Source organism: Rousettus aegyptiacus, unplaced genomic scaffold (genome assembly GCF_014176215.1).
Source record: "Rousettus aegyptiacus isolate mRouAeg1 unplaced genomic scaffold, mRouAeg1.p scaffold_m13_p_2, whole genome shotgun sequence".
NCBI lineage: Eukaryota > Metazoa > Chordata > Mammalia > Chiroptera > Pteropodidae > Rousettus > Rousettus aegyptiacus.
This window is the reverse complement of record NW_023416295.1, coordinates 158,079,361-158,092,115: the sequence shown is the minus strand read 5'-3', so window position 1 is coordinate 158,092,115 and position 12,755 is coordinate 158,079,361. Positions and strand designations below refer to the sequence as shown.

Below are 12,755 nucleotides of genomic sequence, written 5' to 3'. Positions count from 1 at the left end.
CCCCCACATGGGGAGTCTAGGGTATTTTATTTTTGCATAGGCAGGCAATAGTGGTGAACTACCAGATCACCATTAAATAAATTACACAGGCAACTGTCACAGACAGATCAGTTAGGCTACATGACAGATGTGCCTTTTGCACCTCCATGCGGCCAGCAGCTTGACTTTGGTTTTGCTCTCAAAGGGCAACACCTCTGGACCACGCCTCCAGGGAGTAACGGGGTGGGCGCTCTGGCGTTGGGGAACACCAGTGCTTTGGAGGGAATGTACAGCTTTATCACATATCATCTCCGTCAGAAGAGCTTCCTGATGGTTGGAAGAGCCAAAATGGGAAACACACTATACAAAGTCTACTTAGAGTTGAAAAATAAAATTGCATCAGTGCAGCCAGGCAATTCCATGTAAAAATAGCCTGAAATAGTTAGACTGGCTATCATATTTAGTAAATTGACAGTATAGGATTTTTTTTTGGATATTGAAATTAATTTTCAATTCATCTGACCCCTCATAAGTGGCCAAATGAAAGCTACGATAAGCACTTTCTTTTTTTTCTATTAAAAATGTTTTTAAAATAAAAATGTTAATGTAAATTGAACCTGAATCTAATCAAGTAAATATAGGAGATTAAGGGCCATGTTAAATGGCATCATAAGGATGCCATCTGCCAGATTCATTATGTGGGAAATTCTACTGAGAAATTGATCTGGTTTGTTAAACAAATAAAAGGCATGGAAAAGGGGTAGTACGTGTGGAGAAGGTGGATAGCTGTTATAGATTGAACAAAAAAATAGAATTTTGGAGTCATACCAACCAAAATGATCTTTGTTTAGATTTAAATTTTTTTAATTCTAAAAAGTTCTTTTTGATAACAGCTGGGGAAATTCGAACCCAGCCTTGGTGTTAGGTGCTGCTAAGGAATTGTTCATTTTGTTTGGGATGATAGTGATATGATGGCTATGTTATAAAATGTTTTTATCTCATAGAGTTACACTGGTTATTTGGAAAATATTAATTTATTTTTACTACTAATTACATTTTTATTAAGATATCTTATTTGCTGCTACATTCTGTTGTTTCTTCATGAAGTGAACATTATTGAAATGTAGCCTATATATAATTTTTCCAGAACAAAGAAATCTTGAAAAAATTTTTGGTATTTTCTATCTGTAGATGGTAAGCTGGTTGTCATCTTTTCCTTTTCCACCATAAATTTGGTTAGTGATCCCCAAACATACTTTGCCTAATGACTTCAGTTTTATGTCTAGATTGGACAAAAAGATAGTAATAAGTACCTTACTGGGTTTATCGTTAGGATTAAATAAAATGATGTATTTAAATTGTTTAATAAAGTTCTTGAAATATTATAGACACAAAATAAATGGTAGTTACTCTTATTAAATGAGTTTTTAAGTCCAGATCTATACTGTATGCAGTACTTCAATTACATAGCTTTTATTTTTACATCTTTGAGGAGTAATGAACTAAATCTAAGTCAATTTCAATTTTCTTTAAAGGTTCAGACACAAAAAAGACTGTCCATGAATTTATTGATGACCAGAGAGACAGGTTTCTGCTCGAGGTAGTAAAAATAATTTTTCTCCCATTAGCCAAATAGAAGACTTCTTGCATAGCATTGCCAAATTTTCACCTTGACATTTTATTTTTCCATTATGTGCTCAGATCTATTGCCCTTCCTATTATCAACTAAACCCACTTTAGTCTGACTTCAGGCCTCATCATTTGGATGAGGTTACTGAAGATCTTCCTATTGTGAAATTTGAATTGTCTTTTCACACTCTTCCTTTTACTTACCTTTCAGCAGCAGATGGCCCATCTGATCACTTCTTTCTTGCAACCCTTTCTTCATCCGGTTTCCAGGATCCACTATCTCTTTGTCCTTCCTCATAATTGGCTGTTCACTCCTTTATAGTTTTCTTATTCCTCTTCTCCTTGATCTCCAAATGGTGGAATGTCCCAGGGCTGACTCCTTACCCTGTGCTCTATCTACTCTCTTCCAGGCCTATGGCTTTAAATTCCACTTTCATATTATCAACTTCCACATTTAATTCTCTCGCCTGACCCTCTTTCCCGAACTCCAGACTCACAAGTGCAACTGTAGTTTTTAATATCTCCACTTAGATGCTCAACATCTATCTCTGACTTCACATTTCTAAAACTGCCTCTGCTATATTCTTCACTACTCCTGAAAATCTGCACCTCATGCAGTGCTCCTTATCTCAGTAAATAGCAATTTCATTTTTCCAGTTGCTTAGTCCAAAAAATATTGAAGTTATATTCAACTCCACCTTCTTACAACCCACAGCCAAATAGACTTTCAGATATATTTCTTCCAAATATATCCATAATCGCACTACTTTTAATGACTGCCACTGCTGTCAGCGTAGTCCGTATTACCAGTATCTCTTGCATAAGTTGTTGTTATAACTTCTAAACAGGTCTCCTGCTTCCTCTTTTGCTCCCTTTAGTCAGTCTGTTCTCCACACAGCAGTAGGAGTCTCTTCTCACACACGCCCCTCCTCTGCTGAAGACCATTAGTGATTTATCTGGTACCCAGCTCTCTCGCTCTCTCACCTCATTCCTACTGTTCACCCCTTTGCTCCATCTGCTCTAGCCACACTTTGCTGTCCCTGCGACATACCAACCACGCTGTTGCCTCAGGGCCTTTGCACAGGAGGCGCTTCCTTCCGGCAGGAACATTCCCCTCTCGGATATCCACACAATTTGCTCTCCCTTCCTTCATCTGTTTAATTTTCACCATATTAAAGAGGATTTCCTTGGCTATACATGACAGTAACCCCTGCCCTGGCCCACTGGACTCCTTAAATCCCTCTAGACTCCTCTCTCTAGATTGCATACTCCATAAGAGCAATTTTGTTTATTTTGTTCATTGCTGTAAGAAACATCACTTAGAATGGTCCAGGCACACAGTAGGCACTCAATATATACTTGGTGAATAAAGTAATAAATGAAATATATTTTTGTTATAAACTTGGAATATCATGTTATTGGTTGTCTCATTTATGTATTTTAAAAATATTTCATGTACGTATTTTTAGTTCATTTATATAATAATATATGTGGCTTTATTTATTGTTTATTTTCCATACATAGCATTAAAAATCCAAGTGGATTCTTATGTTCTGTACTAAAAAAATAGAAGCTTGATGTTAGAGTAGGATTTGGGGATCTAAATGGGGCTCTTTAAAGCTAAACACCACCACCCTTGGCCGGCTCGGAGGCATGCATCACTGACATACAGCATTGGCTCCTGATTCTCCCTTGCCACTGCCTCTGGGCCGAGTCTTCGTGGCAGCAGACAGCTCAGTTTTCCAATGCTCAGAAAATATTGGTGGGACGCTGTGGGTCATACCAGGTGGACCTGCTCTTTGGAACAATATGTAGCTATTTTTGATTTGTGGGGCACAGTCATGAACTTCTTTAGCTATTTAAAATTAGATCAAGTGAGATACACTTGACCAAATGATATTGAGCCTCTTCATGAAAATGAAAGAGGAGAATTAGTCTCCCTTCTAATTATCCCCAAAATAAAATTCTTTCATGAAATAAAGTCCATAACCCCAAGATTTGGGCATACCACTTTTTTCTAATACAAACGATCACTTACAGTGTAGATTATTTTATCCTTTGTTATGAGACTGTTGAAATGTACTAGAAATGTGGAATAATGTTCTCGATGCACTTCTGTTTTCAATATTCCTAGTATTCTCTGTCAACCAAAAGAAATACAATTACAAAATTTGATAATCACATAGCAAGGAGGGAACGGCAACTCCTAAAAGCAGAAACAAAGCTCCAAGAAGATGCAATGGCCTTTGAAGAGTTCCTTCGAGAAAATGACCAGAGATCTGTAGACGCCCTTAAAATGTTCGTTTGTTTTCACTTTGGAAAAATCGCTTTTTACCTCCTTCTTTCTTCTTTTCAGTTTCTTAGAACACAACGCAAAACAAACTAACAAATCTCTGTTACCTTTCAGTGCAGCACAAGAAACTATAAACAAACTTCAAATGACCGCAGAGCTAAAGAAAGCGAGTATGGAGGTACAGGCAGTGAAAAGGTGAGGCCAGGACATGATCTCTTCCTCATCAAGTGTCCATGCCCCATTAAAACTTGTTTGTGCCTAGCAAGACCTAAGTGCAAATAATCCTTATCAGCTGACTATTTCATAAGTGTGACCATATTTTTAAAATGAGCGATCTGTTGATCGAGGATCATCCCAGCCTGGATATAGGGACAGCTTAGTGATCTCTGGCTGAAAAGTTTCTCAACTTGTCAATACAGAAGCCAAGAAATTAGTTGAAAAGAAGCAAACCAATGTAAACAAATTATTTTCTAAGTGTCTTTTTTCTTTCATTCTAAGGCACATGCCCCCTCTCCGCCCCCCGCCACTACATTTTAACATCGCCATAATGGGGATTCATTTCACAACCATCTTACAATTATAATCGGTAGTATTTCCTTGGACAGTAATTTCATGATCCAGGAGACATTGTAGTCTTGGGATCAAGTTATGCTAAAACTTGTTTTTCCTTTTTGAGGATTTGATGGTTAGCCCTCCTCTAAAACCAAGTCCTAAACTGTAGCCTTTGTTGTTACCATCAAATAAAGAAAATAAAATCTTGAAAAATAAGCAAACAAACAAATAAATAAATAAAACCAAGTCCTAGATTTACACCCTAAACAACAACTGCAGGGAATGAACTGAGTGGGAGTTTCTTTGAAACCAATTGTTACTAACAAAATGTATGTCTCAAGAACATTCTGCTACAGCAGCCTCTTCTATCTTGGGAGCCTAGTTTAAGGCATTCCAGGATGGACAATTCCCTTCCGTCTTTCACTCCATAATGTAATTAGATGATTCTATTCTATCAATTTATAGAGTAGCAGCCTCTATGTTTGCATAGTATTTATTATAGTGACCACCCAGTTAAACCCTCTGACCTGCCTTGCGGAGCAGGACTTGCTGATTGTTTACATGTCTCATCATCTTAGCCAGGAGCAAAATATAATGGAAAACAAGCTGGTAGCAGAGCAAGGGATGCAGGTGCCTGCCACTCATTTTTCTTTTCTCTCTTTGTTGGTTTGACATGGCCCAGGGAGATCCTCTACTGCAGGCAGGGCTGGAAATCTGTTTACAAAGAAGAGGAGAGCTGGTTCTGAAGCTTTTGCTTGGAAGCTGTGCAATTCTAGTCATTTTAACCCTGTTCTTAGGTGCACGTCTGGGAGGCTTTCAACCTAAAAAAAATAGTGGTAGGATGAGGGGCTCCCAACATCTTGTGACTGGTGGGTGATATTTAAAATTAGATATTTAAATTATATATTTAAAATTAGATCAAATGAGATACACTTGACCATAGAGAAAAACATCGAGGTTTGACTCTTGGATATCACTCGCACACACACAGGCTTCAGGAAGGCTCTGATTGAAAGACGTACCGAAGCTGAAGACACTGACCTAGGGGTAATATTGATAAGGGTGTTGACAAGGGTATGAATAAGGAAGGCTCTGAAGGGTGAGGGCGAAGCTCACTCTCATGAGGGCCTTCATAGTTACTTTCAGCATTCCTTCTGAATCCACTTGGGGAAAGACTTTCAATCCAGCTCCTTGGGTACTGTTGGCGAGAGCTTGGGCATCTGAGTCAGACAGACCCAGGTTTGAGTGCTAGCTCTGCCACTTACCAGACAGATGACTTTGCAAGTCATTCATTTCCTCTTCCAGAAGATAGAAATGATAATACTTATTTTAAAGTGCTGTACCGAAGATGAAATTTTATCTGTAGTGTGTCCTGCGTATTGCCCGGTACATAGTAGTTGCTTGTTGAGTGTGTTCCCTTTCTTTTCCTCACATAAGTATCATCTTTTGCTACATTCTAATTTCTCCCTATGTCTAAAACTTAATATAATAGTTCTCTCAGAAACAAAATTAGTAGGGTCAAACTATCATCAGTCTGTCCTGTCTGTGCATATCTTAGGGTTAGCATTCCTACAGGTTTTTTTCTTCTCATCTCATATATAATTGATGTCCATATTTTTACGGTCTTATGTACAATTTTTGGTAAATTATTATTCAAATTATTATCAAGAGAACAAATTTTGTAAAAACTTTTTTTTAAAAAAGAACATGCTTTCACACAGATATATATAATCATGCTTTTGTTTTCTTCGAGTAGTGAAATATCAAAAACAGAATTCCTCCTTAAAGAGTACATGAAATATGGATTTTTTCTTCTGAAATTGTCCCCAAAACATTGGCAAGTCCGGCAAGAGCTGAAAAGGTTACAGATGTCAAAGAGTAAGGAAAATATAAATGGTGCGCTTCCTAAAAAATTACCAAGTGAGTTGCATGTTCTTAATTTCAATTAAGTAAATAGCCTTAATTCTGAAATGTTCTGCTTCAATGTTTGTTATTTTTTATTATATAGTTAGAATTTCTATTTCAAGTAGAATCTAAAGAAGGATCTCCACTATCTCTGTTACTATATATTATTAATTTAGAAACTCAGGTTAATTTCAGAAAAAAGCAATACATATAGAAATAGAAAACATATTATTTACAGATAATGATAGCATACCTAGAACCCCCGCCCACAAAAAAACCTGAAAAACGATTTGATTTTATTAAAGAGTACTGTAAAGTGAATGGACACAAAGTCAATTATACTTTATTCACCTATTAATCTAAATAAACTATTAATTAGGAAATATACAAGGAAATTAAACCCAAGGAAGCAATAATAATTTGAATTGTGTGACCTAGAGATTTGGCAGATAGAAAACTATGGGGTACGAACATTTCACAGCAACCAGTAAATTACGAATCAGGGAGAATTTTTTCTCAGAGAGCTATTTGTTAAACATTTACTAGCATGCCCTGCTCAGTTCCCTTTGTGTCTTCCACTGTGTCGAGTGTGATTAAATTATACTATTGTGCATGAAATACCAAGCACAGTGATGATACCTGGTTGAACTCAATACATGGCGTTTAACAAGAGAAATCAAATGAGAGAAAAGTGAGCAGCATCTGCATCTAACAGTGCTGCTAGGCTTATCCTCCAAGTAGAAGATGCTCAAAAAACAATGAGTCTCTTGGGCCAGAGAATTGAATGGCTCACACTGAGAATTTAGAGGTGATGATGGACTGATGCAGGACATAGAGACCTCCCACCTCGTGCTCTGCAAGTCAGTCCTCGTCCATTCTGCCTGCTCCAGAGCCCAGCCCTTGCCGTCTGCATCATACATTTGCTGGTTACAATGTCCCCATCTTATATTTTTGCCTCTGGAAGTTTCCACAATGACTCTCCCTTCACTCTGAGACAAAGCCCTCATTCTCAGAAGTGGTTTCCCCCCCTTCCTCCTCCCTCTCTCCTCTTTTTCCATTTCTAGCTTTAAACACAAAGAAAAAAGAGGGCAGTACTGAGGACCTCAGGAGGGCATCGTTTTCAGAAGAGTGTTCTTCAAGAAGAGGTAGCCAAGGTAACACAAAAGATTTGGGACTTCACTCATAAAACCAGAGAAGGTGCTCATCTCAGAGTGGAGATCGAGGACCTATAAGCAAACCTGGAAAACAAAGGTTGGGGAGACAGGCCTGCTGTGGTTTCAAGAAAGAATGGCAGAAAGAGTGATTGGCAGTCATAAGAGTGCTGGTGGGAGGAAAGGTGACCATTTTTGCCCACTGCTCAGTTTCAGACCAGGATCAGGGCAGACATTGATCTGTGGGCAGCTTGTATGTGGCCATGGTAGGTAGGTTTCTCCACAAGGTGTAATGATTGAAGTGGCCATCATTTTAATTTTTTCCCTCAATTAAAAAAAAAAATCTGTGATTAGAAATATATAAGATTGGGTAAAAATAGAACCATGGCATATATTTCGCAATTTGCGTCCCTGATTTGTGACATATATCATGCTTTTGACAAATACCCCCCCCCACCAATGTGCCTTTGATTTTATTCTTATGCCTAGAACCCAATTTGAGATCCATTTTTTATATGATTATCATTCTAATAATTTTAAAAAGCACTGGGCATGTCCATGCAGAAAAATGAATACGTTGCATCAAGTAATAAGGATTAATTTCTAATTACATGTTATTTCTTTTCATCACCATCATCACCAATGATATGGACTTCGCCTGGATATTTTGAACAGGAAAATCATGCAAGAGGCCCACTCTGAACATGGAGAATAAGAAACTATCTATATCAAAGTACAGTACATACTTAATTAACTCTCTGGGAAACTGTGAATGTTTTTTTAGCAAGTATCTCTTTTAGCCTTTTCTCAACATGTATACCATGCGTCCACACCCACTGTAACAGATACTGGAGGTAGTGGTCGTGTTTCTGTGTGCTCCTGAGGTGACTGACCTCTCTGCACTCTTTTTTAAAAAAATTTTTTATTTTTCAATTACAGTTGATGTACACTATTATATTAGTTTTAGGTGTAAAACGTAGCGATTAGACATTTATATAATTTACAAAGCGATCCTCCCCAATAAATCTAGTACCCATCTGACACCATATAGTTATGACAATGTTGTTGACTATATTTCCTGTGCTGTACTTTACATCCTATTTTGTAACTACAGATTTGTAGTTCTTAATCCTTTTTCCTTTTTCACCCAGCCCCCCAACTCCCTTCTATCTGGCAACCATCAAAATGTTCTCTGTATCTATGAATCTGTTTTTGTTGTTTGTTCGTTACTTTGTTTTTTAGATTCCACATGTAAGTGAGAACATATGGCATTTGTCTTTTTCTGTTTGACTTACTCCGCTCAGCACAATACCCTCTAGGTCCATTTATGTCGTTGCAGATTGAAAGATTTCATTCTTTTTTTAAGGCTGAATAATTTTCCAGTGTATATATGTACCACCTCTTTATCCATTCATCCATTGGTGAACACCCAGCAGGCCTCCTTGCATTCTTTGATGAGTGCCTGCAACTGCTATTTGCAGAAACTGCCTGCCCCCTGCATCCTGGGTCTTTGCCTCTCAGAGTCTACTGCACAATTGTTTATTAAGCTACTTTGCTGGCCTGTGTGTTTGCAATTTCACCAAGTCATTCAAAATTGCCACAATAGGACCATAAAGCATTTTTATTTGTTTGTTTCAACTTTGGTTACCCCACAGAAGCTTTAAGAAAATATATTGGTGCCCAGGTTGGGTACACAGCCCCAAGGAAGAAATCTGGGCCAGCACAGTAGTATCCACAACAATCACACATGACAAAAGTCAACACAGACACTATCCTCTGAATTCCACAGGCACCGGGGTTACTCCACTACTGCAGCATTCAGCAGTCACTGTTTTGTTATTAATTCAACATTTGTTTGTTTTGAGATAATTGTAGATTCACGTGCAGTTGCAAGAAATAATACAGAGCGATCCCATGTACCCTTTACCTAGATCACTCCAATGGTAACAGCTTGCAAAATTGTAGTAAAATATCATAATAATGATGTTGACATAGATACAGTCAAGATGCAGTCAGATACAGAACATTGTCACGAGGCTTATTCATGGTGCCCCTTTATAGTCACATCCACGTCCCTCCCTTCACCTCCCATTAGCCCCTGGCAATCATGAATCTATTCTCCACTTTTATGGTTTTTGTTATTTAAAGAATGTTATACAAATGGAATCATATAGTATGTAGCCTTTTGAGATTAGATGTTTTACTAAGCATAATTCTCTTAAGATTCATCCAAGCTGTTGGGTCTATCAATAGTTGGTTGCTTTTCATTGCTGAGTAGTATTCAATGGTATGGACACACTACAATTTAATTATTCACCCATTGAAGAACATCCAGATGGTTTCAAAATTTGGGATGATAATGAACAGAATTACTATACATAAATTTGTACAACTTCTGTGTGAACATAGTTTTCATTTCTCTGGGATAAATGCCTAGACCACAATTGCGGAGTTGGATGGCAGGTGCATGTTTCATTTTTAAAGAAACTGCCAAATTGTTTCTCAGAGTAGCTGTACCATTTTACATCCTCGCCAGCAATGTATGAAGGATCCAGTTTCTTTACATCCTCACCAGTATTTGGTATTTTCACTATTTTCTTATTTTAGCTATTCTGATAGGTATGTGTATCTTATTGTGCTTTTAATTTGCATCTCCCTAGTAACTAATGGTGTTGAACATCTTGTCATGTGTTTGTTTACATCTTTATACCCTCTTTGGTAAAATGTTTGTTCATAAATTTTGATTGTCTGTTTCGTTTTTGACTGTTGGATTTTGAGAATTCTTTCTATATTTAGATATTAGTCCTTTATCACTATGTGGTTTGCAAATATTTTCTCCTTGTCTGTGTATTCTTTTAACAGAGTCTTTTATAGAGCAAAACTTTTAAATTTTGATGAAGTCTAATTTACCAATTTTTTCTTTTATGAATCATGCTTTTTACGTCAAGTCTAGAACTCTTAGCCTAGCCCTAGATCCTAAAGATTTTTTCACGTTTTATTCTAGAAGTTTTATAGTTTTATATCTAAATCTGTGATCCATTTGGGTCAAATTTTTATATAAGATATGACGTTTATACTGAGGGGTTTTGCTTCTGTTTTTTTTCCTATGGATGTCAATTATTTCAGCACCATTTGTTGAAATGGCTTCTCCACTGAATCATTTTTGCACCTGTGTCAAAAACTAGGCATATTTGTTCAGGTCTATTTCTGGATTCTCAATTCTGTTCCATTGACATATGCGGCTGTCCCTCCACCAATACCACATGATCTTGATTACTATAGCTACTAATCTTAAAATCAGGTAGACAGGTTCTTCTGACTTATTTCCTTTTTTTCAAAATTGTGTTAACTATTCCAGTTCCTTTGTCTTTCCATATAAATTTTAAAATCATCTTGTCTATATCTACAAAAAAATCTTGCTGGAATTATGATAAGAATTGTGTTTAATCTTGTTATGGGTTGAATTATGTCTCTCAAAAAGATATGTTAAAGTCTTGGTCCATGGTGTATCTATGAATGTGACCTTATTTAGAAATAGGATCTTCATAGATGTAATTAAATTAAGATGAAGTCATTAAGGTAAACCCTTAATTCAATATGACTGATGTCCTTGTAAGAAGAGAAGAAACGCAGAAAGAACACCATGTAACAACAGAAGCAAAGATTGGAGCGATGCATCTACAAGCCAAGGAACACCTAGGGTGGCTGGCAACATAAGCAGCTAAAAAGCATTAAACAGATTCTTCCCTGGAGACTTCAGAGAGGTCATGGCCTTGCTGACACCTTGATTTTGGATTTCCGGCCTCCAGAACTACAAGAGAATAAAATTCTTTTTAAGCTACCCCATTTGTGGTACTTTGTTATGGCAGCCCTAGGAAACTAATACAAATCTGTATATCAATTTGGGGAGAACCGACATCTTTACTGTGTTAATTAACTCTTTCAGTCCATGAACGTAGTATGTCTCTCCATTTATTTAGTCATTTTTGATTCTTTCATCAGTCTTGCATAGTTTTCAGCATACATGTATTGTACATTTTGTTAGATTTACACCTAAGTATTTCTTTTCTAGTTTTCCTTTTTGAATGATTATAAATGGTATTGTATTTTCAGTGTCCTGTGTTCATTGTTAGTAGATAGAAATATAATTGATTTTGTATTTGTATCTTGAATACTAACCTTGCTGAACTCAATTATTAGTTCTAGAAAATTTTTTTTTTTTAAGATTCCTTCGATTTTTTTATGTAGGCCATCTTGCCATCTGCACAGAGTTTTATTTCTTCATTTATGGTCTCTATGTCTTTTTTCCTATTCTTGTCTGATTGCGGCGGGTAGAACTTCCTGTGTTGAGTAAGAGTAGTAGGAGCAGATATCCTTGCCTTGTTCCCAGTCTTCAGAGGATCCAGGTTTTCACCATTGAGTAAAATGTGAGCTGTAGAATTTTTGTTGAGGCAAATACTGTATCGAGTTGAGGAAGGCCTCTATACATATTTTTCTGAAAGTTTTTTAAATCATAAATGAGTGTTGAATTTTGCCTAATGCCTTTTCTGCATCTATTGCTAAACATAGGAATATGCAGACACCACATTCTTCCCTTCAGAAAGCTCACTACTCTCATAGTTTCTTTCATCCATTCAACAAATATTTATTGAGTGCCTTGTAGGCCCCCAAATAAGTAAATGACAGTCTCTGCTCTCAAGCAGCTTACGATCTAGCAAGAAAGACAGACACGAGATTAGGTGGTTACAATATGATAATGCCAGAGTGGCCTAGGCTTACAAAGGAAGGACTCTTACCCCATAAGAGAGGTGATGGAATGGGAGCGTAAAGGCAGAATCGGTGAATACTCTCCAAAATAAGTAGCAACTAAGCTGACTTTGGTGAGAGGCAGAGTTGGTGAAGACAAGCTCTAGAAGAAGAAGGGGCCTCCTGGTACAGAAGTGGTAGAACTTGGTGGTGTTCAGAATGGCCGGCCCCCAGGGTGAAAGTGGGAGGCTCAAGGGGTTAAACAGCAAGGCTTGCTTTACTGCACTTCACAGGTAGTCTGTTATAATTGAAGGCAAGGCCCTCCACTAGCAAAAAGATAATGACTCACTTTATTGTGGTGGTCTAAACCTGAATCCACATCTCTGAGTTATACTTGTATCATAAGCAGGTAAATGGAAATGCCAACCTAAGGAGTTGGTGCTTTGTCCCAAGGGACAAAGAAAAATGGATGTGGTAGTATTTTAGAAAATGAAATGGAG

At 37.3% G+C, this 12,755-nt stretch overlaps 1 protein-coding gene across 1 annotated transcript in view; it reads left to right on the top strand.

Moving 5' to 3' along the window:
* The window catches only part of CCDC38 (coiled-coil domain containing 38), a gene marked incomplete at its 5' end in the record, with an annotated part of 36,125 nt that overhangs the window by 9,193 nt on the left and 14,177 nt on the right, over positions 1-12,755 (top strand). Inside the window, 6 exons of the mRNA XM_036235872.1 lie at positions 1,515-1,579; positions 3,743-3,906; positions 4,016-4,096; positions 6,210-6,373; positions 7,423-7,512; positions 8,185-8,308. Coding sequence (XP_036091765.1) covers positions 1,515-1,579; positions 3,743-3,906; positions 4,016-4,096; positions 6,210-6,373; positions 7,423-7,512; positions 8,185-8,308 — 688 coding nt within the window. The remainder of the gene's footprint in view (positions 1-1,514; positions 1,580-3,742; positions 3,907-4,015; positions 4,097-6,209; positions 6,374-7,422; positions 7,513-8,184; positions 8,309-12,755) is intronic.